This window comes from Vipera ursinii (assembly GCF_947247035.1).
Source record: "Vipera ursinii genome assembly, chromosome: 10".
NCBI classification, from domain to species: Eukaryota; Metazoa; Chordata; class Lepidosauria; order Squamata; family Viperidae; genus Vipera; species Vipera ursinii.
The window spans coordinates 21,694,622-21,721,560 of record NC_139520.1 but is presented as its reverse complement, the minus strand read 5'-3'; the positions used below and the strand labels follow the sequence as shown (position 1 = coordinate 21,721,560).

At 45.3% G+C, this 26,939-nt stretch overlaps 1 protein-coding gene across 3 annotated transcripts in view; it reads right to left on the bottom strand.

Annotated features, from left to right (window-relative positions):
* Nucleotides 1-13,960: 13,960 nt before the first annotated feature.
* BANP (BTG3 associated nuclear protein) overlaps nt 13,961-26,939 on the bottom strand; it is an 82,998-nt gene continuing 70,019 nt past the window's right edge. For all 3 annotated transcript variants that reach the window (XM_083370213.1, XM_083370214.1, XM_083370215.1), the window contains 2 exons: nt 19,591-19,734; nt 13,961-14,787 (listed from right to left, as the gene is read on the bottom strand). In XM_083370213.1, coding sequence (XP_083226339.1) covers nt 14,716-14,787; nt 19,591-19,734 — 216 coding nt within the window. In that variant the 3' untranslated portion in view covers nt 13,961-14,715. The remainder of the gene's footprint in view (nt 14,788-19,590; nt 19,735-26,939) is intronic.

Sequence of the window (26,939 nt, the reverse complement as noted above, 5' to 3'; positions counted from 1 at the left end):
GTAGCCTGCCTTTCCTTGACCTCTCCCCTCCACTCTGCCTAGGAAATTCCAGCAGGCAGAAAATTTGGTCAGAGGGTCCATCTCGACAGCCCAGCCTTTGCCCCCCAGATGTCTCCAAAGTATTTCTGAGATGGTCCAGAGGAAGACAATCCAATAGACCTCCAATTTCAGAAAGCCCAAGATCCTGAAAAGGCTCATTAATCCATCTGCCTCTAACTCTCCTCTCAACACCTCCATGTTCTACACAGCAGAATCAGGTTGCTTCCTAGATTTCAGGGGACTTCCCTGAGATTTGGGTGTTCACTGGGATCTTGGCAAGAACCGCTCCGAAAGGAGAGCCTTGCTTTCCACGCTAAGCACGGCCTCAAGTTTTTCTATCGCGTTTCTACACTCCAAGGGGAGAGTGTGCCATTCAAACTGTCAAAACAGTGCAATAATTATTATAAACTATTATGCCACAGACCATCAGCCATCCCTCGTTAAAACAAACACAGGAAATGATCTTACAAGCAAGCCGAAACCTGTTTTTAATATTCACCTCGTTTTAGGGGAGGGGATCTTCCTTCTTTCTTGGGTTTGCAAAATATGGTCCTCGGCGTGCCTCTCTCCAAGCTCCCTCAGTGGGCTGAGTTTGGAGGGGCAACACAGAATACAGGCAGTCCTCGACTTACGATCACAGTTGAGCCCAAAATTTCTGTGGCTAAGTGAGACAGTTGTTTGGCGAATTTTGCTCCATTTTAAGACCTTTCTGGGCACAGTTGTTAAGCGGATCACTGCAATTGTGAAGTTAGTAACACAATTGTCCCAAAGGTGTTTTTTTCAGGAGGCCACTGGACCTTCTTGTTTTTTTTCTTTGAAGCCGTTTTGCTTCTCATCCTAGAAGCTTCTTCAGCTCAGAAGCTTCTTGGAGGAGAAGAGAAACGTCTTCAAAGAAAAACAAGAAAGTCCAGTGGCCTCCTGAAAAAAACACCTTTGGGACGACCATGACCTGGATGGAGGATGGAGAATCTCCAGAGACATTTAGTAACACGGTTGTCAAGTGAATCTGGCTTCAGTCAGGTATGGAGGGCAAGCATAGGAAGGGAGGTCTGGCAGAGGGGGAGGGACGGTCAAGGGCAGTCAGAGGGAAGCGGGAGCCAGCACTGCAAGGACGAAGAACCACCTGGCTTCAGGGACTGAAAGGTCTTGTGCAAGAAATTATCAGAAGCTTCTTTATCTCAGCTTTGAACTTGATGACCATCTTCTTCGAAAAAATCCACCACGTTGGCTAGGAGCAACGTTGATTCTACAGCTGCAGACCATTTTTTAAATAGGAATTGTTGAGACCAGAATGTTGGATACAAAACTGTAGTGTGCACTTCCTTCACAGATTTGGAGCCTGCAGAGTTTCTCGGGAGGAGAGCAAAGAGGTATTTCTAAGAAGAGATGTTATGAATATTTTGGACACATGGAGAACGAACGGCGCAGCAGTCCCGTCTGACCTCTGTAAGGAAAGTAGAACAACGGCTCAACATTCCAGAACATTTATGGGACTAGCAGATGTTCTGCAGGTCTGCCACTGACGGGCTGAAGCAGTTTCTTCTGGACTTTCTAGGTTCACACAACAGTGTGGATGCTACCTGATCTTCCAAAATGTCTAAGCACGGTGGAGAAAGGTTGGAAACTGGCCAGACTGAGCCACAAACCCATCATCCACCTACTTCTGCTGTTGTCAGCTCCTAAGATTTCTACAAGTCCTCCTAAGGTTTAATCAATATTTGGTTGTCTATTCCGCTAAAAGCCAATCAGAATCGTTACTAATTCTGTTGGGTAACAGATTCCCAAGCATTATTCAGTAGAGAAAAATCAGATTCCCATCTATCTGAGAGCCCTTGACTTATCTGCAAGTTTTGGAGCATGCCTCTTGAAGATGAAATGGAAATGATCCTTTGGTCACTTAAGAAGCTGCAAATGAAATACATAACAAATTAAGTCCATCTGTCACTGTCAGCTGAAGTTCATCCTCAGAGGGCATGCATTCCAATTTCAGCAGTCCATCAAAAGAAGCAGAGAGATTTATTTCCAAGCATGCTCCAATTTTTTTTTAAAAAAAATAAAAATAAAATAGAGAGACCTTCGTGTGTACAATGGAGAAACAGAAACAGCATTGTCAGTGAGGTGGAAGGCTGCGGAGGAGGCACACTGGCTGCCCTCAGCATCCTCCGATGGAAGAGATCCAACCTTCCAAAAGGTGGGAAGTATCCAAAGGCAGGAGAATAAAGAATAGGCTCCATCTTTACCAGCCTCAGTTGATAAGCAGGAATTAAAATGGGAAGCTATTTTTAATAAACGTTAGGTCCTTTATCATGGTTCTGGAGAGGAAGACACAATGACTTCCATTTTCCTTTGCTACTTATTTTATTTTTGGATATATCATTGGGAATGAAGCTACTAGGGTCAAAACGTGCTGCCCAAGAAGGACTGATTTATTTTGGGGAAAGAATATGTTGTTGTCTCCTAGCAGATTACCGTCTGGTATTCGTGACTTTGGTTGGATACTGTGATTCAGACAGCCGGATGTCATTCTACAACAGGGAAAAATTCCTAACAACATTTTGTCAGTAGTGCAGGAGACTGGTGCCATTAAACCTGAAATTCATGCCTATGTACGTGAGTCTTTGTGATAATCAATAGAAGAGAATGAGCTTGGTGGTTTTCTTGCAGATGTTTCATGACTCAACCAAGGAAAATCACCTGTGCTAGAAGGAAGTGGGGTTCAGGAGTGGAAGAAGAGGAGGAGGGGGATGATTGTGGGGTCCTTGGTGCTCCTAGAGCTTGGCTGTTTGCTTGCAGACCTTTCATGACCCAACAGGGAACATCACCAGTGCTAGAAGGAGGAGAGGTTTGCAGAACTGAGAAGGAAGAGGAGGACTACGGGATCCTTGGTGCTGTCCGGGCATGATCATTTACTTGCAGACGTTTTATGACCCAGCTACTTATAACATCTGTACTAAGATATTTAAGATAACCATTTAGCCTTGTATCAACAGGGTTCCAGCCAGCCAGCCAGCCAACTGCATTTGAAGTAGATATTTCAGCTTCCAGGCTTAAGGTCCTTTGACTGCCTGCTTGCAGGAAACCTGAACGTAGCCCTTGTGTCAACTTTTGAACTGCACTGGGAAGGGAATCCAAAGTACAGAGTCTCATTAGTACCAGGTTCAACTTCAAAAGAAATATTTCATCCTAAATCACGCCAACTGAGCAGAATAACAAAATGATGGAAACGGAAATTCACCTAAGCTTTTTTTTTTTTAAGCGTAAGAGGTTGTTAATCAGAAACCGCCACATTTGACTTCAGCAATGAAAACGTTTCCAAGACAAGCCATCTGGCTAATCAATAATACATGCATAAAAATGTCTTTCTTTCCCACACAGGAACAAGGAGGAGGACAGACCAGGTTGAGCAGAACTGATCTTTGTCTGTCTTTGCTTTGTGGAAGTTGGGTAATGCCGGTCATCAAGAAGAGAGGAAGCATCGCATCTGTCCACACTGGGCTTTCCGGTGTCTGTCTCAGCCTTGACCTCTTTGCCTGCCCAACAACAGAGTTCACCTCTCTTGTGTCAGAAAGCCTTGACTAGGTGCCAATAGCATCATGGCGAGAGCTGGGGGATTAATACTGCAAGGTCCTTTGGGAAGGGAGATCTCCAACTTCTTCTTCTGCCTTCCATCAAGTGGGGATGTCAAGAGAGGAGAAGATGGGCTTGGTTCGGTTATGTGAGTGATTATTTGGACGCGGCTGCTTATGGGGGCTGCAGCGTTTGGAGAGGGGGGGGGACCAGCAGATTCCAATAAAATTGCACAAGAAAGTGAAGCAGCAGCCAAGCGAGAAGAATCAATTTCATCTGCTCGGTATTTTCAATGCTGTGAAAGGGTTCAAGCCTTCCCCTTTCCTTCTGAAGACCCCACCCTGCGCCCCGTCCTTGTGCCAAGGTCTAAAGCAGCTTCACAAACACGGGGAACAGAGCCCAGCAGAGGCACCCAGGCCTGCCGTATTTCTCAATGGGGTAAAGCAAGGAATCGCATCCAAGAGTCTTCTGCTTGTAGGACCCTGCAGCTGAGCCCTCTTTAACTCTACTTTCTCATCTTAAAGGAGAGAAGAGCGGGCTTGCATGATGTTCCTTTGCAACATTATCCTGGGGATTTTTCATTTTAAGAAGGCTGCCTTGAACTTAAAGCCATGGACCAAAGCCAGTCCTTGGGCAGAGCGTCTCACCTATTTTACAAGCCAATCAGGCTCAGAGTTGAATTAATGGTGGCTACTGTTTATCACCACCAAAAGAGAGAACACAAAATAAAGGAGTGAAATCTGAGAGATCACCAGGATGAGAGATGCGTTACGGTCCCTGACAAAGAAGAACAGACATTATTTCCAGACAGAGATTTCAATGGAGACAAGAAGATAAGAATTGGAAGCTGTAATGCCTGTGGTCAGGGAAGCTGCCGAGAGGGGAACTTGTGAGGGCAAGGAAAGAGTCGGGTGCCAAACACGTGGTCACCTGCTGTGACAGAAACTGGTGGAAATCGAGCCACTCATTAATGCAAGGATGGGCTGAGTTGAGAGCCAATGCTAAGATGATTCAGGAACACTCAGCATCACGGCAAGGATTCTAAACAACAGCCAAGGGATCCTGATCCATCCTTGAAAACAATGATGGAAATCTAGTTATCTTTGCTTTCAGCTGGGCTTGGCTTCCATCGGTTAGGCCAATGTTTTTAGACCTTGACAATGCTAAAGGAAGTGGCCTTCAATCACAGAATGTCCAGCCTGGGCTTGGAATGAAGCCAGAAACCCCTCTAGATTTAGGTTCTCCAACTCAACTTTTCTCATTCTGGGTGGGACATAGGCCCTTAATCAAGCGGTCTCGGACTCTAAGGGCATTTGCCGGTAGTGGCTGGCATGTACTTTCGTAAAATATAAGGTAGATCTCCAGACAATCCATGGTAGGTACATTAGTACCAGTAACAAAAACAGAGGCAACATTTCCAAACTGCGTTGCTGAAAAACAAGTAAGTCACTGAAGTCACGCATCGAACCATCCATTTTTATGTAGGGTAATGTATAACTCGAACATTAGACAGCAGGCTACTACGGCTAGTTCAACAAATCTTGGATAAATGAACATGCCTTAGCCTTTTCCATCTCTGCAACTCATGGCCAATATTTAAGGGGGCAGCACAGACATCGGCACGTATCCACTTATTTCTAGAAAGCAAGAAATTTTTAAAAAATATATCAAAGAGCACCAGGTCCTCCAACACCCAACTACGCAGAAGGAGTCTGAGAGTTTTGCCACTTTCAGTCTCCTCCACATTTTGTGTCCAAGCTGATCAAGTGTTTGGCATTGTAGAGAGGGAAAAGGTAAATATCCTGACAAGCCCACATCATTAAGTCCTCCTCAGCAATGTTTACACTGACCCTTTTATAAGCCTTTCGCTCTGAGCCAAAGAACGGAGCCAGCCCAAGAGGATGTGGAAACACAACCCAGCTCACTCCAAGAGTTTGATGAGCCTCAATAAAAACGATATCTAATCAAAAACACCTCAAGTGTGACTGCAGCTGGATTAGCTGGGATGGAGAACACAACCTGGAAGACAGTTTTCTACGCTGCAATGTCCAGAGACTAGCCCGGGGCTTCAATCGAAGGAAATCAATTAAGCAATGAGGGTGCCAAAGAGAAAGCCACAGAGCATGACCAGTGAATCCGGGCAGTCACACAAACAAAGACACAACTTCAGCAGAATTCCTAGGACCAACAAAATTACCGTGCAACTCTATTGCATGGCCCAGTTGCCAGCACGTCTTGTATAAAAGCCAGAAATGTGGCTTGCATCTATGGAGGCAGCCAGAATTGTGTGAGTAAATGTGCAAGGCATAGTTGTGACTTGGAAAGGTTGTGCATCCAAGTTCAGATATGTTAGAGAACCAAAGGATTGCACTAAGCCCAGCCACCATCCCTCAAGGCGTCCCAGAGTCTGCAGGCTTGATGCCCTACTCAAGACGATCTTCACCATGGCTGCCTTCAGCATCTCTGTTGCAATGCGGAAAAGTGGTTACACACCCGGCCATCCTCGGCGCACAACTTTGTAGGACAGTAATATGTGGATGTCATTGTTGCCTTTCGCGTGGCTTCTCCCTCATTCCAATTTTTGCAAATCAAAGCCAACAGTTCTAGTTCAAGACATTCTCCGCTTATTTTCTGTAGTTGCACCCAGGCAATAATGGTGTGCGGAGTCCTAACACAAAACCCAGTCCATCTGCTGGTAGCTCAGCTACTATGAGAAACATGTACTAACCATGAGTTATTCTTGGCCAGAGACAAAGCCAAGAAGGTGGCTTCACTTTGGCAGTCTAGAGTTTGATCTGGACACAAGAAGAAGTCCTAATTTATATGGCTGCTCATTGGTGACCTGGGTATGAGTTGGGTGGCCACCTAAACTCAATAAATACAGTTCATTGAGTGACCGTTTGAAGTTACAATGGCACTAAAAAAGGCGAGTTATGACCGTTTTTCACATTTATGACCGTTGCAGCATCCCCACGATCATGTGATCAAAATTCAGATGCTTGGCAACTGACTCATATTTATGACATTTGGAGTATCCCAGGGTCATGTGATCCCCTTTTGCAACCTTCTGACAAGCAAAGTCAATGGGGGATTCACTTAACAGCTGTGTGACTAACCTAACAACTGCAGTGACTCACTTAACAGCTGTGGCAAGGAAGGTCGTAAAATGGAGCAAAATTCACTTAACGACCATCTTGCTTAGCAACTGAAATTTGGGGCTCGATTGTGGTCGTAATTCGAGGACTATGTGTAATGCCAACAAGCCTCTTCGGACCCCTTTTTGATGCAACCTCGATTGTGGGACATTGAGATCAACGATCTTAAAAACTTTATTCCCCGTTCATACCTTTATGGTGGAAAAACATGTCGCTTTTAGGGAAGGGCGCATCACAGGGCTGCCAAGGTAGGGCAAGGACTGCATTGAGAAGTAAGATCTGCTTCTCCCATGCCTCATGTCCTCGTTCTCATTTATTGACCTATATCATCATTTTAGCCCTTGTCTATCCACTGCAGGAGGAAGGCCTCTTCCGCATCTTTCCAACCTGATCTTTCTTTTGCCAAGTGGGCCCACCATACGTGCTGATATCGTCGCTCCATCTTGTTTTAGGTCCCTTTCGTGGATGCTTTGGATCAAGTGGGATCCATTCTGTGACTGCCTTGGTCCACCTGCCCTCAGTCCTTCTTGCTATGGGACCAGCCTGTTTCCATTTCAATTCTTTTACTCGCTTGAGGATACCATATACTTTTGTTTGTTCTCTAATCCAGAGGACTCCAGGGACCGGTTCCGTGGAGAGAGGTTTTTCCACGGACCAGAGGGTGTGTGGTTTTGTGTGCTGCCTGCATCCCAGGGATGGGGCTTTGCTTGTTTGTGCGGCCCAGTTGCTGGCATGCCACGGCCCGGTACCGGTCCACGGACCAGGGTTTAGAAATATATATATTTCTAAACCACTCTTCTTCCTCATCTATCCTTATCCACATCAGGGTGTGTGTGGCATTTTATTAACTGCTAATACCCAATACAGAAGCTCATTTGCATGGCACATAATCATTAGATATGCTCTTTAATATGATCTCTACCCCATGACATCGATAAAAAGCCATTTGATCTGAGAAGCTTCCCACCATGACTAACCCATGAAACGGATTCATTGCGCCTTCTCCATACGTACAGGGGGGAGGGAGGGAGGGAGGGAGAGAGAATGCGTGCCAAAAATGCATAACTAAATAAATATTTGGGAAGAGGACCAGGATAATTGGGAAAGCCTCATTTCTTACAGACCTGTCTGTAAACGCTCGATCGCGGAAAGTCTGTCTAGCGCCACACGCACGAGAGTAAGCGCCACAAAAGACGTCGGTGTTGCCGCTTTGCAAATGAAGGACAAAAGCATGGAAAAGTTGGCTGTGAAAGGATTTTTCCTCTAGAGTTCCTGCAGGAAGTTTTGGGCTGAGACATGCTTTGATTTTGACTTAGATGATGGATCAATCCAGCAACTGAAGTTCACAAATCATAGGTTACAACATTGTTTCTCAACCTTGGCCTCTTGAAGATGCGTGGACTTCAACTCCCAGAATTCCCCAGCCAGCATTGAAGTCCACGCATCTTTAAGAGGCCAAGGTTGAGAAAAATTGGTTTACAACAAGTGGATTTAAGAAGCAATGTTTTGGTGACTACAAATGACATCGGACATTTTTTTAGGATGCCAAGAATCAGACGAAAGACCTCAAATAAGTAGAAAACACCCCAAGCAGAAATTTCTTACTTTTTCCTGAGGACGGTGAGGAGATGATGTATACGCTTATGCTCATTTTTGTTCTTATCCCATTTCAACATGGTAGGCCATTGTGTTATTGACTTTCATCATTTACAGCAGAGGAGGCTCCTCCCAAAATTTAAGGGGCTCCTATGTGTCCGGGGTGGGGGCGGGCGAGGGGGAATGGCTCAGAGAGACCTCAACCCTACCCTCTGTGCCTTGGGTGTTTTGATTGACTATTGCAGAGTGTCCTACAAGCTGCAGCTTGTGCAATGTGGAAGCTCAACTGTAGAAATCAACTGGGTTAAACTGGCTTTTGCATTCTGGCTTGTTGACTTAAGAATTAACAGTCAATTTGTATCATCGCTGCAGATGGCAGAGCTTTTAAGTTTGGGGAAGGCATTTGTTGCTTTTCGGAGCTCCGTTTCATTTCCATCTGGATGGAGAGTAACACAAACATCGCATTGTAAATAAAAGTAAGAGCTTCTAAAATCATTTGGAAACATCTCACATCCCCATGACGGAAACAGATGCCCCTCCTGAGTCTTTTCCTGGCCACCCGCCCCCCAAGAGAGACCACACCGAAGGAAACCACCCCAACCATCAATTTACCTGCTTCAGCGCTGGCTCCCCGTCCCCCCCAAAAAAAAACATCTTGCCGAAGTGGATGGTCTCAAGGGAAGGGTGGGAGAGAGGGATTTAGGCTCGGAAAATGTGACTGTCCTTTTGGTCTGTCTACCAAAGCTTCGTAATGGAAAACAGGCGCTTAACGCAAGCAACATGGAGCATGGAGGAGGGAAATCAAAACCAGGAGAGAGAGAGAGAGAGAGAGAGAGAGAAAGAGGGAGGGAGAGAAAGAGGGAGGGAGAGAGAGAGAGAGAGAGAGATATGGAAGAGAGCAATGATGGGAAATGGGCAGAACTTGGTACAATCAGCTATCAGGAGAGGCGCAAGTGACAACTCAAATTTTTTTGGGGGGAGGGGCTTTAAAAGCAGGGTGGGGGAGGGGCAGGCGGGGAGAATCCTCCCATGGAAACCTGTGTTTCCCTCTGGAAAAATATTGTGGGAGGGATAAAAAGCGATAAAAATGTGGTTTTGGGGGGGGGGGTTTGGCCTTATCAAGCAAAAGCAGCATCTAATTACACACCTTGGCTCCATACCAGGAAAACAAACGTCTTTAAAAAACACAAATGCAGGAGAATTTCGGGAACCAGCACAGACGGCGTCTGCCCCTTCTCTTATTCCCAATACGAGATCCTGCAAGATCTTGACCCTTAAATGACCAAAATGGTCAAAAACCCCCGCAGCATCCTAGACACATTAGCACAAGCCTATTCATTTTTTGTGAAGGACTGTTACTTCCTCCAATCCGAAGGAGGGGGTTAAAACACCCCACCCCCCTTTCCTGCTTAGTCTGCCTGGTTCCTGACACTTCAGCGGGCTTTACCTGCCCACTTTCCGGTCTCCCTTTGCAGTTTTAAGGACTGTCCAAACAATCCTTTGCTCTGGCTGAATGTGGAAGAGAGCGAATGGGTTTTTTGGGGGGTGGGGGGAAGCACCCTGCGATTAAACTCCATCAAATGAGACAAAACAGGACAGCTTGCAGAATGAATTGGCTTTACATGATGCCAAAACTGAACCACAGATAGCTCCGAAAGTGGCCCCTGGAAATGTACTGTTCAGAAACGAAAGCATCCATGCACTCGAGAGACATTTGGGCAACTCAGCCTTGGTGCGCGTGTCTGCAGGTGTGTGCATTGAGGGGAGATGCTTCAGCCCCTTTCCTTCCATAGGATGATGAGAGCGAGATTTCCCTCCCTCTCTGGCACGTCTTTTGACAGCACATCTCCATCACGTTCCCCCGCCCCAAGTCTGAAAGAAATGCCTTGCCGCCATCTCCCCTTCCGAGGAGATGCCGGATCTTAAGCGGGAGACTTCACCCCACAGAGCTGCAGCTGCAGCTGTAAACCCCCAAACCCAAATACAGCCAAAACCATGTGGAGAGATGGCCTGGATACTCACAGATTAGGGGCCTCTGATTTCCACTTTCTTTCTCTTTAAATTCTCGGCAGGTGTCAAGGGACGGGGGTACCGGATGGTGAGAGTGTTTGCACAGAGGGCGAGGGTACCAAAGTTTTGTTCTGCAGCCACATGCCACAGTCTCCACGTGGAAAGCTGCTTCTCCGTTGCTGGAGAGGCCCGCAAGCTGCGAAAGGGAGCCTCGCGTTTTCTTTTGCAAAGCTACTTCGGAGACTGACACGTTTCCTACTCACCGGAGTCGGAAGTGATGGCATCACATATCTCTATCCTCAACGGTGCTGCAGCCCTCGCTGCTCCTTCGGCAGACTTCCTTTGACATGGGAGCCCAGTGCGGCAAGGAGGGTTGTGACGTCCACCCACATCTCTCTGCTCTCAGCTGGAAGGTCTCAAGTTCCAGAATAGGGATTCCCTTCCTCTTTGCACATGTTTAACCCTCTTTGGGCTGGAAACAAACAGGAAACAGCCTCTGTCGATTTCGGAGGAGGAGGAGGAACCGCTTGGTGAGAAAGGACCAAGACATTTCTGCTTTGCAAATTCCAAATTCCGCACTCCAAGATAAACTATTGGTTTCTCCTCAGTTGGATTAACACAACACGTTTAATTGGGTTACTGAATTAATCCGTCTTCTGCATTCATATATTAAATCGAACCTTAACGGGGCTAAATCAGCTTTGTTCTCAAATTACATCATAAGTCACCAAAACCCAAGGTTAGCTTTTTATACAAATTCAGCTTTGAGTCAATGCTGTAAACATAGTCAAGCATCTCAAGAACTGCCTTGAAGTCACAGCAATTCTCTCCCCCCCCCATTTTTTGCAAGAATCAAAGGAACAAAACCACCTCCTGTCTTTGGGGATCGTGATTTCTGCATTCTTGTTTATTTTGCAGCATGTTTTGCTGCAGCCTTTGTAAAACTGCAAGCTGGTATAAGGGAACTCAAGAAATGCGGTTGTAGGAACAGGTCCCAGAGAAGAAAAAATGGGAGTTGGGTAAACTCCAATCCAGCGACAGGGTTGCAAACCCCACCAAGGTGGGGAAAACATATATATCTTTCCTCACAGATGTGTTTCTGTAATTCAGGGGTCTCCAAACTTGGCAACTTTAAGACTTGTGGACTTCAACTCCCAGAATTCCCCACCCAGCCCTACTAGTAACTTGGTTACTTGGTTTACACAATACGGGTGGGACAGTAGCAGATTTCCCACAGCTGGATCACAAACCCTCCAAAGTCCATCTCAGCCTGGTCTGTTCTAGATCGGTTTCAGGAAAGAGAGAAAGGTTTAATTTTGAAACAAAGAAATTTATTTCCTTCCCTTTCCAAAAAATGGAATGATTAATCACAGAATTAAGGGGAAAGTGCTGTGGAAAGAGAGAAGAAATGCCAGATGACCATATTCTGCTGTAACTTTCTGAATCTTGCAGGGAATTTAAAGATGGTCATCCCATTTTTAACCGTTTTCAAGATTCTGGGATAGCTTTTAAAAAGTTTTCTCCAGGTGATGTCTTAGGGAACCTGTATTGTGCCTTGAGCCTTGAGCCTTGGTGGAGCAGTGGGCTAATGCCTCCTTAAGTAACACCAGCTGCCTGAAATTAGTGCAGGTCCGAGTCCCACCAGGCTCAAGGTTGACTCAGCCTTCCATCCTTCCGAGGTAGGTAAAATGAGGACCCAGATTGTTGGGGGCAATAAGCTGACTTTGTAATAATGCCGCTTGGGGTCTGTGTGAAAGCCCTAATAAGCAGGCATATACATAGAATGAAGGCTACTGCTAAGCTTGTAAGCCGCCCTGAGTCTTCGGAGAAGGGCAGGATATAAATGGAATTTAAAAAAAAATAATAATAAAAAAAAGATATAAGTTGAGCCTGGTGTTCTTGGTGCAACACTGGTTTTCCCACAATCACATCAGGTAGTCAACATTTCATTTAGTGACCGTTCAAAGTTGCAACATCGCTGAAAAAAAGTGACTTATGACATTTTCCACACTTACGACCGTCGCAGCAGGCTCCTGGTGACACGATCACAGTTCAGACCGTCAGCAACTGACTCACATTTACGACGGTCGCAGTGTCCCGGGGGTCACGTGATCCCCTTTTGCGACCTTCTGACGAGCAAAGTCAATGAGGAAGGCGGATTCATTTAACAACCGTGTGACTAATTTAATAACTAGTGATTCGCTTAACAACTTTGGTAAGAAAGGTTGTAAAATGGGGCAGAAGTCACTTAACGAATCTCTTGCTTAGCAACAGGAGTTTTGGAGCTCAGTTGTGGTTGTAAGTTGAGCAGTACAGTGAAAACAACCTCTTGCTTCCATTTTAAAGAAGAGGATTTTGAGTCGCTGGGGAAAACGGCAACGTCCAAGATCAAACAGGAGACTGGAAACCTGGCAGATGGAGGCTCTTTATCTTCTCCTCCTAGATTAGAGTCTCTATCAATCTTTCAGATTTGCTCAGTCTGGTTTCTCCATTTGAAAACAGAGTGATAATTTATGACTGAGCACGGTAGGGGGGAAAAATGTATCCCCTGCCAAGCCCAGGACTTATTTTCCTTCGATCAAATAAATTTTCTGCTTGATTGCAATTTCCTGCATTTATCTGCAGTTAAAAACTTAAGCGTTTGCACAAAAAGAAGAAAAACCATCTTCTAGCCAAACTGCAGAAGACAACACTAAACATTCCTGAGATGTCTCTACAAAGGGGCTAAACTCTGGCCTTCCGGTGCCCAATGGGGCTTCGCCAAGCAGGGATGTCTTCTTTGCAAGTTGCCACCTTTACACCGTGGCTTCCTGTGTGAGAGTTGCTGCCAATTAACCGTACTACTAAAACAGCCTTGCTAAAGAGTTGGGTTGCCCCAACCGAGCCTACTGGCTCACTCTTGTCCATTACGAACGCTCTCACCTTCCAAAGCCTCATTTCCCAAGATGCCTTTGCACGCGTGCCTACTTCTTGTTTAGAGAAAAAAACAAAGCCAAAGCTCCTATTTAACAAATTGCCTGGGGAACTACAGAAACAAGAATTGATTTGGAGCCCAAGTTGGGGATCCAAGCTTTTCTGTATTTTCTGACTTTGCATTAGGGCATCTCTTGCCATTTTCTTGTCTTCTGGAAAAAAGGGTGTTGGAAGCGCAATGCCCTAAATTAGGGTTACCCTTATCTAAAAACTCCCTTTTCACGACCCTATAAATCTGGAAGGACAAATAAACCAGGATAACCCTTAGAACTGTTTCTCTCCTCAGTCTATTCTCCCCCACATGACTGGTTCTTCAGAGAGGAACACGCGCAAAGAGAAGGAAAGACCCTCAAATCCTCCTTGAAGGAGCACAGAAACGATCTAATGTGAGGCAGAAAAATAAGTCACGTAAGTTATACCTCTGTGAGACCAGGCTGAAGCTGCCATACCTAAAGATAAAGCAGGTACATAGGTAGGGTGGACAAAGTCAGGAATTTTGTCTAAAAGAGCCCTTCGGGGTGGTACTTACGGAAACACAGACAAGGAGGTCATCTGAACCAATAAAGATAAGCTGCAGCTGGCACCGTGGGTAACAACAGCTCAAGGAGGGATTTTCAAAATGATCTTCATAAATACACATTTATTTTGTTAGAAATGCATAATTACAGTGGAGGATAGTAGTTTTTCCCCTTTTAAAAAAAGTAGTTGCAAGAATACCCACCCCCCAAAAGAGGCAAAGTTTCTGTTTGTATGCTTTTTCTCTCTCCTTTTTTTATGATTACACTGAAACAAGAAAACCAGCAGCAAAAGAAGCTAACATTTATGATCATGGGCCTGCCTCCATCCCACTTTCTTTTTCCCCCCAATATCATCTCTCTCTGTTATTATAAACATAGCAAATTAAAAAAAAACTCCTTTCAACAGCAAAATATATTTGCACTCTTGATTCTTTCTGAGTAACAAGGTAGGCATTTGAAGAAAACCCCATCTCCCAGAAGATGTCTAGGGATAGTGGCAGAGATGAGTCACAGAGAAGTGGTGGTTCATTACATCACTCGAAATAGTTGGGTTAATGAAAGTTAGCTAGATCTCGCCTCCTGCAGGGCTGGTTTGTTTTTTTCCTCGGTTAAGCCACGTATCCTAGGAGCTTTGCAAAGGAGTGGAAGGATGGCAGTTCCACGGCGCCACGTTTTGGTCCAAGCAATCAGCGTGTGGCTCCATACAAACCAGGTCAGAGGAGACAGATCACGCTCGTATGTACAGGAGGTGTCCAGGAAACATCCTGCGGCTGAGCAGAAGCAACGAACTTGCTCTGCGACCGGAATCCTTAGCTGTCGTCCATGAGCTGACCTAGTGGCGGACGTGTCCCCTTGTCCTACTGAATCTGAATGGCTCCGTGGTCTATTTGCATGTCTGGCTGGATGGCTGAGTGAAGGGAGTCCGTGTTCTGAGAGAGACAAACAAACAAACACACTAGAGTTTACCATCGGATGGCTTGGCTGCCCCTTCGGGGGTGATGGCTTTTGGCTGACACCCTGAATAAGCAACAGCACCCTAAATACGGTTCAATTGCCATTAAAGAAAGTATTTCCATGCTGGGTCCGAACCAAAATCTCCATGGTCCAGCTCTCTACCACCCAACTTCGGCTAGCCAGACACCAAAAAATGTACTAATGATAGAAGTCTGAAGCAGCTTCCTTTATTTATGATCTGCGTTGTGTCTCTGCTGAAGAACACATCTCCCTCTGAGTTACTGCCGAGAGAGAGAACCAAGAGAGCAATTGGTAAGAGTGATTGGCTACTCTTTGTGACACTGTGTTTGGACCTGCTCTGTTCCTCAGGAACTTTGCTTTAGATCAGAGGTCTCCAAACTTGGCAACTTTAAGACTTCGGGACTTCAATTCCCAGAATTCCTCAGCCAGCCACGCTTGCGGAACAGCTCGGAGAGTGAAGAGGTGATGGACAGGACAAGCACTGGATCCTAAACAAGCGGATGCCTTCTTCTCTCGTACACTTTCCTAGAGGAGCCCACTAATTCCTAGTTAGCGGTCCCACAGCTGAGATTAGCAGCCACCCTCCCTGCATCCCGCCAAGCAGTCGCCTTCTACTCGGAGGGCAAAGAAAGAAAGGGGCCACATCACATTTTATTAACATCACTTTGAAATATAATCGCCTGCTTGTTGTATCATCTAAGGCAAGTTGGCGAAGTTGTAGGTGGCGCCAGTTTGCTTCTGCTTTTCCTCACTGGCTGCTCCGTGTAGAAGAAGGCTAATAAATGGGCACATTCTGACCACGTGGAAGGGGAATAATAAGATTACTTCATCTCCTGCTTGTGTACGGTTCCCTGGGCAAAGAGGTGAAATGGCCTACACTTCCGGTCTGGGGGACAAATGCCAGGAAGGTGTCTTGGTGAAGTTAATCACAAGTAGTCCTCAACTTGCAACAGTTCATTGAGGGACTGTTCAAAGTTACAGCGGCACTAAAACACGGGACTTATGACCGTTTTCCTTACAGCCACTGCAGCATCTCTGTGGTCACCTGATCAAAATTCAGCCGCCTGGCATCTGACTCACACTTATGACGGTTGCGGCGTCCCAGGATCATGTGATCCCCTTGTGCGAACCTCTGACCGGCAAATTCGATGGGGAAAGCCAGATGCCCTTAACAACTGTGTTACTAATTTAACAACCGCCGCGATTCCATTAACCACGGCAGCCTAAGAGGTCATAAAACGGGGCAAAATTCACTTTACAAACATCTCCTTGAGCTACGGAAATTTTGGGTTCAATCGTGGTCATTAATTTGAGGACTACCTGTAAATAAGACATCATTTTTCAGGCTCGGAAATTCAAGATGAAACCGCAACTGTGGCTGTTATGAGGTTCAGGAGAGGCCCTCATCCCACAAAGAAACCGTCCCATGGCAACTTTTCCCTCCCAGGCACTCCGTTCCCTAAGACAGAGGTCCCCAACCTTTTGGGCGCCAGGGACCAGTTCCGTGGAGAGAGGTTTTTCCGCAGACCGGAGGGCGTGGTTTGTGTGCTGCCTGCATCTATCTCATGGATGGGGCTTTGCTTGTTTGTGTGGGCCGGTTGCTGGCATGCCACGGCCCGGTACCGGTCCACGGACGGAGGGTAAGAGGCTCCCTCCTGGGCTTCAGTGCCTTGGAAGCCCCATGTCCTCCCCCTGCCCAGCAAAGCCACAAAGGCTTCCGGTCTGAAGAATTCATGCTGGCACTTTGGTGTTATGTCCTCGGCTCGAGTGGCTTCCCCACCCTCTCCCTTCTTTGTACCTGGAAAGGGGCTGAAGAGAACAAAGGATAAAGGCTGCTCTAATAGCCTTACTTCCTCCGGTTTTATTGCCTGAGGAATTGGTGTGATTTATAAAGAAGAGCTGGCTGCGAATTCAGAAGGCGAGTCTTTCTGCAAACGCTTTGAAATGAATTACTGTCTAATACTCTTGACTCTCCTGCCCCTAATAATGTGTTATTACAGATTTGCAGGTCGTCTCCATTGCTCTTTTTTCTCCCCCCAATACACAACTGACTAATCAGAACATTTACAAACGCCGTTTGTGTGCAGCTAAAATATAACGCAACACCTGGGGGGAGGGGGGAAGGAATCGCTAAAATAAATAGCTCCTTCTCAAGGGCTGGGTTAATCATCCCACGTCTAACCAGATGTGGAAGGTTTTCCGAAGGGCCGGCTTTAAGAGGAAAACATTTCCGCTCGCACCAATTTCAGCAGAAGGAAGGAAAAACAAATCTTGGGTGGCACGCCAGTGTTATTACTGTAATTTAACATGTCAGGGAGCATTAGAGGGTCTGGAGGGGAAGAATGCAATCAGTGCACGAAAATAAACTTCAGCTGAGGTGCAGCCTGGCACCCTTTGTGCCCGAGGCACTCTGCACTGGCACTGCCTCCCAAGCGGGGTACTTGCTAGCCATCCAAGGACCTAATCTGGGTCCAGCCTCTGCTGCTCAGTAGGCTGGGCATCAATGTGCCGAACACCCGAGGCCTGGAGGATCACACCACCATCACTGGGACCACGGTGGGATGTCCTTAGAGCTGACTCCACCCAATCGGTATTGAGGCGTGACGAGTACTGACTTTACTCCGTACTTACGATCACAACTGAGACATTTCCGCTGCTAAGCAAGGCGGTTTTTAAGTGGGTTGGGTCCAATTTTATGACTATTTGTCACATGGTTAAGTGAATCATTGCAGTTGTTAAGTGAATCACGGAGTCATTAAGTGAATCTGGCTCCCCCGATTGACATAAGCCAGCGGGGAAGGTCACAGATGGCAGAGCCCCGAGACGCTGCAACCGTCGTGAATATAGGCTGGTTGTCAAGCACCTACATTTTGATCACACGACCGTGGGGATGCCGCGACTGTCGTAAGCATGAGGACCACTTGCTAAGTCGCTTATTTCAGTGCTGTCGTATCTTTGAACAGTCACTAAACAAATGGTTTAAGTTGAGGACTCCCTTCATCATCCAGCGGAATGAAAGCATGCCAGCGTCTGAGCTGTGCAGTCTTTTCTGACTAGTACGGAGCTGTGAGCTGCCCACAGAGTTTCGTGTAACTCACAGGCCTAGCCCTAGCCCTTACAGCGACTGGACCTGGTCTGGCCAGGGATAACTGGATGCTTCCAGCTGTTTGCCACCTGGACATGAAGCACAGGAAAAAACAAAAGATGCCGCGATGTTTCTCCCGTGCCCTTCCCCCTCGCGCCATCCTTAGACAGCCGTCCTTTTCATAGTTCTGGGTTCCTTGTCACGCCTCTTGCCTTGCCTGCTCAGCAATCCGCCCGGTCAGCTCCAGCCCGCTTGTCTCTAGCCTAATCAGCAGTTTGACATGCTCTCATCCATCTTTAAGGGCCAGCATTCCTTTAGCTTTATCTGCAGCATGGTATAAATCTCTGTGGTTAACCACAATATTAAAAGCTAACAGGGTGCAAAGTGTCCGAAAGAGAGCAATTCCATCCTGGCTGCCAACAGATGTAAAGATTTATCGCCGGGCTTGAAACAGCAGCTCCGGTTCAACATAAGGGAGAAGAGGAAAGATGAGATGGTGGGCAATTTGCCTCCCGACTGAATTCAATGGGAGGAAATGTGCGGGGAGACCCAGAGGGCTTTAACCAGGAGGGCAGACGCACTAAGTCCAAGGACAAACAAGATGGCAGCATTCAGGCCTCTCAGTCTCCTGTCCTTGCAGAGTTCCTAGCCAGCCGTTCAAAGTGAGGGGAACTCGGGGGGAGGAGAAGGGAGATTAAAAACATGATAGATTCACCCTATCATTTCATACGGAGCCACAGATCGTGGGATGGAGAAAAGGGAGGGAGGGAGGGAGGGTTAAAGGGGGAAATGCATATTTATAGGGGAGAGGGAACGGGGGGGGAGTGTGTGTGTCTCCGTGTGCGGACAAGAGGGAGGGAAGGACCGCCAGTGCCAGGACACTTGGGGCCCACCGAGCTCCTGCTCCTAACAGGTCCCCCAACCTCTAAGGTAGAGCAAGGCCACCTAGGAAGTTGCACCTTGTTAATGTTGCAGGCAGGAGAGCTTGGAAAACAGAACGTATAAAGGGTGGGACTAATTTCTCAGTTCTGCCAGGAGGTCTTAATGCTGACAATGCTGTGAGAACACACATGCCAGGGTTAGAAATGATGGTTGTGAAGAAAGGAAGACGAGGAGGAAACAAAATAAGAACGCTATGTAATTGTGAGCTTCCTTCACATGCCCTGCCTGAATATTGCACAATTCGATTTTTTGGGGAGCGCCATGTACAGTTTGGTATTTCAGTCTGACTTCCAACAGCCTTTCTCAGCTCTGTTGAGTCAGCTTCAACTACAGATTCCAAAATTCCAAGGCTAGGAATTATGGAGAGCACCACGTTGGGGAGTGCTAGCTTCACGGAAACATTTGAGAGCAGGTATAGTTGCATTGGGCTGTGATGACGCAGGGGTTAGAGTGCAATATTGCAGGCTAACTCTGCCCACTGCCAGGAGTTCGATCCTGACGGGCTCGAGGCTGACTCAGCCTTGTATCCTTCTGAGGTCGGTAAAAGTGAGACCCAGATTATTGGGGGCAATGTGCTGACTCTGTAAACCGCTTAAGGAGGGCTGTAAAGGTTTTAACAAAAGGAGCTGACGCATTTAGAAGAACAAAAGAGAGTGCTAGGTCTTGTGTCATGGAAGCTGTGAGATCCCTCTGCACATTCCCCTTTCATGAACAGGAATGGTCTACGCACTGGATTAGCAGCGGAGTGATCTGTCACTGGGGCCAGCTGGACGTACTGGACCTGGATATCGCTACCCTGAAGCGGGGATCCATCGACACCAGCGGCTGCAGGATCAGAAGAAGCAACTGCAATCAGCTGGGCACCTTGAAGCACCTGTAGGAAGGAGAGAGATTGAGAGAGGGGGAGAGAGAGAGACAGAGAGAGAACGCATCATCAGTGGGTATCCTTGCAAAGTCGTGCCACACAGATCCGTGCACGAAATTTCTCTTTACCCAATCGTCAGTAAAACTACTGAATTAAACAAGATTGTCCAGAAAGTATCAAAGAAATCACAATATGTTTATTTGTCATAACGTTCACCTTGGAAGGAAAAAAAGATGCATTCTTCCCACCTCAGTGGGCACCACCTATTCCCCTTACTTTTGTTAATGTTTTATGCTGTTTTGTTCTTAAAGCTGGTATATTATACCTGCCCACATTAGGTTTTTTAACCAGGTAGACTGCTGGCTGGGGAATTCTGGGAGTTGAAGCCCTCTCACCTTAAAGTTCTAAGGTCGAGAAACACCGCCTTAGATTTTTAAAAGCCAGTCTACCAATCAGGTTAGTAGAATTTGTGTAAATCAGCAGGAAATATATATAAAATATAATTTTTCCTTCTCTTCTGTCACTTACAATTGCACAAGTTTTTAACAAAAATCCGTCACCTAAATTTACCCCTTTCCCAAGTATTTTAAAACTTGGTCCAAGCTCTGAACTAAGCGAATATTCTTAGACATCTGCGTAAACAATGGCTAATGGCCACCACTGCAGAAAATAACCCAGCTTCACACTTTTTCCATTGACTGTATCTCTGTGAGTAGGTGTTGATTGTATCAGCCAACTTTTATTTAAATTCCAATAGGCCAGGAAGATTATTAAACTAGAAAATGGAAATCCAATTTCCTTTTATGGTTTTTTTAAATAAAAAAGAACATGAACAGACTGTCATGGTTCCGACAGATGAAACTCTTCAAAAGAACTTCAAGGCGTTGTTTACCTTAAAGAATCTTTTATTCGAGAAACAAAGTATCGACATTACATAGTCCAAACCAGAAACTAAAGTCCCCTCCCCTGGATACAAACTAACAAAGCACAATTCCCTCCTCCAATAACAGTCATAAATCACATTCCCCAATTAGCTTGAAGCCCGGGCTTTCTACCCAGCTCTCCAGCCCACCAAAACTCTATCAACTCTGGGCCCAATGACCTTGGGTTCCCACTGCTGAGTTATTATTGTTATGACTAGCTGGACTCTCATCCACATCCCCCCTCCCAGCATCAACTAACTCTAAAAGCAATAGTGAAAAATGGCTGCATTTCCATCTGTTCTCAAAACAAGAACATCCGATGTTAGCAGCGTTGACACAGACTCTCTTTTGTGTATAGGCCAGCAAAAGAAGCAGTGTAATTGTGACCCTTAGTTGCACACTCTCTTGCCTATGGAGAGGAAAGGTATATATTCTATAAACCAGGGATGTCCAACTTTGGCAACTTTAAGCCCAGCCTGAACTGAGTGCACCACTGAAGGATCGGGATGAACCGCCTGGAGAACATTTATCTAGGTGCTCACCGACTTGACTGCACATAACCCATCAATTGTATTACTCCCATGGAGGATCTATTTTTCCCCTTTGAATGGCCAGGCGCCTAAAGAACTGAGTGTGTGGCAGAGGTCCCTATGGTCTGGAGCACAGTCTTTGGAGATCTGCAGGGACTGTTTAAATATTTTGTTGAAATACAACATTCCAGAGCTGTTTGTAAGCACACAGAAGACATAACAAGAAAAATGCTGAGAATGGCTTATAGATGTCACCCAGCCCCTTCCCTCCATAAAACGAATTTGCTTGCTGGATGAAGATTTTTACTTTTTTTTTTAATGGTTCAAGAATTAGGGAGCATGAAAAGCAAACCCATCGGAGAGCAAAATGGATGGAGTAGGGAAGCCTTCTGGCTGAACCGTGGGATTGAAATGAGGTTAGAGGAGCAGGGATCATAATTAAAATAAATTTAACCCAATCTGGGTCGGTCACCGGGACCAGAGGTTTCAGATTCATGCTGGAGCCCATCCTCAAGGAACTTCTCTGTGTGCTCTGGGCTGTTTTCTGTGTGGTATTTATATGGTGCCTGTTTGTAGCTTTCTAGACGTAGATTCAGTCATTAACTTAATAGCCAGCCATCGACACCCCAATCTAAAAAGCAACACACAACAGATTGGATCCTGCAGCATTATCCTGGGACATGCTTATTTGCCTCCATTCGTAAAACAAATCTAATTTATTTAATAGCTTCCATTCCAAACTACCATCTTGCCTGCAGAGTTATTGAACTAGATAAACACATTGGTTAAAAAGAGAGTTCCTTCCCCCCCCCAAACTTGTTCTTTAAAAAGAATCTGGGGAAAAAGCCAATATAGTACTATCCTGCGTTGTTTTCAAATGTTCTTAGTCAAAGCACGGGCCAGTCCAGTCCAGACCACAACTCAGTATATTTGCTTTCTCTCCAGCTGGCTCAACATCACCTTTTTATCAACCAACAAACAGGATCCAAAAGCATCGCTAACCAGCCAGGCAACACAAATAATCTCTGGATTCAGCAAAGAAACTTATCACAATTGCTCTTTCCTTTGCTCTTCATTACAAAGACCAGGGGTCTCCAAACTGGGCCACTTCAAGGCTTGTGGACTTCAACTCCCAGAATTCCTCAGCCAGCTGAGGAATTCTGGGAGTTGAAGTCCATAAGCCTTAAAGTGGCCCAGTTTGGAGACCCCCTGATTTAGACTATCTAAATGTATTTTCTACCATCCATAAAACCTTGCCATAGGTCTGAATTTTTAAACTTCTATTGGCAGGTCATCTCCGAGCCGCCACATTTGCAGAGTGACCTCAGGCTTTGCAAATGTGGAAAGGCAGCTACTGAATTCCCTATCAATTTTTCTGAGCAACATTGGATCAAAAATGGGGAGAACGGTAGCTAAACCTGCCAAGATGTAGCAGCTGACTGTTATTGCCATTTTGCATATTTGGGGGGGGGAGACAAATGAGTGAAGATATCCATGACCCATTCCTCCCCCTTCTTTCCCCCCCCCCCAGTCCATTTACACACAAAAATGCAATTTGCATCCCTTTCCCCAGCTTTCTTCCATTTGGGACAGAAGCAGGCAAGCTTTGAGCCTGCACACTGGAGCCATTGCTGGCAGTGCTCACCTAAATTACTTAACTGTTGTTAATTTTAGGGCTTGTAATTTTTTTATGCTATTGTAAGCCGCCCAGAGATGCTAGAGAGAGATGGGTGGCGTATACATGTAAACAAACAAACAAACACATAGGTTCTCCTGCTTGAGCAGGGGGCTGAACTAGAAGACCTCCAAGGTCCCTTCCATCTCCATTCTATTATAGGGTTTATCCCAGCCAGTCTGGGAGGCGAATCCCACCGTCTTTCCTTGTCTTGCAAAAGGTAAAGTAAGTGTAAGGTTAAGAAACTACAGCAGAGGCGCTTCATTCAGCTGTGGAGCACATGCATCTTTGCACACTCTGCTCTTGTTGTGAGAAGACGACACACCTGTTTTGTGAACTTTGCAGCCGCGCACAAAAAGGGACGTTAGTGATACTGGGAATAGCAACCCAGAGAGACTCTCACTTGGCCGCCAGGACTCATCCTGCTTTAACAACTTCCATCTGCAACGTCTATCTCCCACTTCATTATCATTCCAGGGGGAAAAACTATTAAAAGATAGTAAATTTTCTTCCCTTTCTTGTGTCCACCCATTTTTTTCTCTCCAAAGGCATACAGCTTCCAACCTCAGTAAATTCTCAGGTCACATTCTTGCTTCCTCAACATTTATTGCTCGGGGTTATTTTTCCGGAATCCCCCTTCTATATGGCTTACTCTTAACACTAAATATTTTCCATTCCGGAAAGTCTTTTAAAAAGCAAAAACATCTTCTCTTGAAATGGACAGATTCTCCCAAGGATACCGTGAAATAGGCTTTATTTATTGCTATTTGGGGTATTGGTGTGTTTAAGCAATTAGGGCTGGACAAATCCTAGGAGGGAGAAATATTATTTTCAAACTGGCTCTGAGTGCAGAATGGCTGTTACCCAATCAGTTGCTGCTAAAATTCCGCATCCTCTCACCCAGATAATGAATGCAGAGCATTTGAATGAAGAAGCTATAATAAAAGAAACAGGAAAATACAAACTGCCAGTTAGATTGGGGAACCTAAATGTTTGATAGCAGAAATGTTCTTCAATGAAAAACAGCTCTCGCTGTTAGTAAGATTCATGTGCTGAATCCACAAAATCCCCAAATTTAAGTTAAATGACCGCAACCCAATTTCTTTCTCTCCCCTCCCCCAAAAGAGCTGCCCTGAAATAACTGATAGGTAAGTGTCCAAATCCAGGAGTTGGGTGGGAAACATCTGTGACACAATGAAGCCAAAGGACTGAAGGATGACATCATATTCCAAGGTCAAGAAAAGGGGATTCACTTTGTATATATTTATATGCGAATGCCTCCTGAACCAATAAAAGCAAATGACAGGCTAGGCCTTCGTGCTGTCTTGCTAATCGGCCTCTTGAGAGAAATTCTTGATTAAATTAACTTCATCGGAGTGCAAGAAAGGGGAATGCCTGCCAAGGACTGTGCAAAGTTGGGAAGGGAACATCTCATCGTCAGAAACCAATTACATATTTGATGGGAAGAGAGAAGGGGGGGCTCGGAGCCAGGTCTCTGTGGGTTGAGGCCAGTTATTAGGGAAGGGCCTGGTTGGACTTCTGTTCATCGAAGGAACAAGAAAATAGAAAGCAGAGTTACCACGCCAGGGTTAAAGCTCGGCTGAGACCCAGCGAAAGGTAGCTGACAAGAATCCCAAATTAAGATCCAGGAAATGTGAGGATTGAATGTTTGCCAACCAAGGGAACTCACTGGACTTTTGGCAAATTTAGTTTTCTCTAGATAGTTGTAGCAAGGTTAAAGAGTTCATTGCATAGTTCCAAAGTAATTTCAGGAAAAGAACTCAAAGTGAGTAATCTATTTAAATATATCATCTATCTATCTATCTATCTATCTATCTATCTATCTATCTATCTATCTATCTATCCATCCATCCATCCATCCATCCATCCATCCTTTTATCTTTCCTCATTCTATTTTTTAGGAGGACCCAGGTTCTAGTATTAAGAGAAGAGAGAAAACCATCTCTCTCTGCTTCTCTTTCCTGTGTATTTTGATATACCTGTGCCATGTCACTTCTTGCTCTCCCATGGTCAAGGAAGAACGTGCTTCAGCTAGTTCCACATTTCTTATTTATTTATTTATTTTTTTGCTTTGGAAAACATCCACTTTGTGTTTATCTTTTCCTGCTGGGCCTTCCATAAAGAAATAAAAGCGCCTGTCATTTGTTGAATCTACTTAGAATCCAGTAAAATTTTTACAATCTTATTTTATTGACCTTCAAAGGGCCACTAGAATCGCTTGGGTACAATGTCCTATTTTGCAGTCCCTGAGTTTACATTCAAAACATCCCTTCTTTGCCAAATTCCATCACTGGGGGCTGGGGGACACAGAAACAAATAGTAAAACTAAGTGAACTTTACAAATGTTTTAATTTATGATATCACTCGCAGTAGGAATTTTTCCAAAAAAGACTTGCAAGCAAAATGTGATTTTTGTTGCCAAGGTAACAAAACATTGTTGTAACGCCAAGCTGCAAAACTTGGAAACGAGTAGTACTATGAATGGAGAAAAGGACTCAGGCCACTGGAGATCTTGCAGGATAATAATAACAACAGATTAGTAGACGGTCCTGATACCCTTCCTCTTTCATGATCAAGATAGATGGGATCGCACTGACTCCTGTCCTTTCTACTTCAGCAATTTCATCATCGTCCCAATTTGGATTTTAAGAAACAAGCCAGCCTGACTGACCAGCCACAATGTAGAGTCAAAGGACTATCATATTCCACAAGACAGATTTGGCTAAATATGAGCTGTTAGAAAAAGCATCAACGCAGCAACACACCCATGTTTCTTAAATCAAGACACTATTTGTTTTTCATTAACAAACATTTTACAACTCTCTCTACCAAGCTGAAGGAACGAGCCAGCCAAAGTCCACTTTCCTCTTCTTATCCTTACAGTGTCCTGCATCAGTGTTAACTTTCTCTACCGGCAGATGAAGGCTTTCTTGAATGCTGCCCAGATTCTTTATGGGAAGCCAAAAGCTATGGCGTGTAAATCTCAATTTATGTTGAAGTTCTGGACCTAAAACTTTTCATTTAGAATACACATCTGGTGTACCCGGTAGACTGCCAGTTCTATAACTCCATTGAATACCCTCCTGAGAAATCTGTAGCACCAGAACCCAAAATAAAGGCAAATCGTGTCTATTTAAATTTGAACAATGCTTCTCAGCATTTAAGCTCAAACTAGGTTTATCTTTTCTCAGGGAGGCTGTATCAATGAAAATAAACCTGAGCCGCATCATCCATAAAAATCAGAAACGGAATCCAGAAAATGTGTTAGCAAAAGACAGCAAAAATAATAATGTTTGTCCCATGGTGCTTTTTCAAAAGGCAACTGGACGTTGTTTTTGTTTTTCCTCAAAGACATTTCGCTTCTCATCCAAGAAGCTTCTTCAGTTCTGACTGAATGGTGAGAACTGAAGAAGCTTCCTGGATGAGAAGCAAAACGTCTTCAAGGAAATGCAAAGACCAGTTGCCTTTTGAAAAAAACACCTTTGGGACAATCTTGACCTGGATGGCTGAGAAACTCCATAGACATCATTACTGAAAATGAAAGAGGGGAATAAATGCAATGCAAAATAAAGCATTTCCAAACCAAAATTGACAATTGCTAAGGATCCCATTAACTGAAAATAAGTCATCCTCTGCCGGCCTCAGTTTCCCATATGTGTCAGACAATATTATGGTGCTTAAAACAATTATAGCTCAACGAAAATTAAATGCTATTCATTTGCGGTTCTGAAGTTTAAGGATACACTTCTTTTTTAAAAAAAAATAGGTGATGTTAAGAATTAAGAATGAAGGCCAATCTACGTGTCCCAGGATCGAATCTGGGTTGGTCCCTGAGTTGGTCACTGGGTTGCTCCAGGCCATCCTCAGGAAACTTCTCTCCTGCCAGAATGTGTGAGGTGACGTTCTTACGTTCTCCGTGCGCTGTTTCCAAAGGGTTCTGCTTTTCAAGAACGGAAGGGATCATTTCTGCTTGTTCCCTTGTTGAACATTCATGTTTTCCTTGGTCTGTCGAAGGCTGCCTGCACGAAGGGTCTGGCTTCTGGTGACTGCCGTCTCTGACATCTG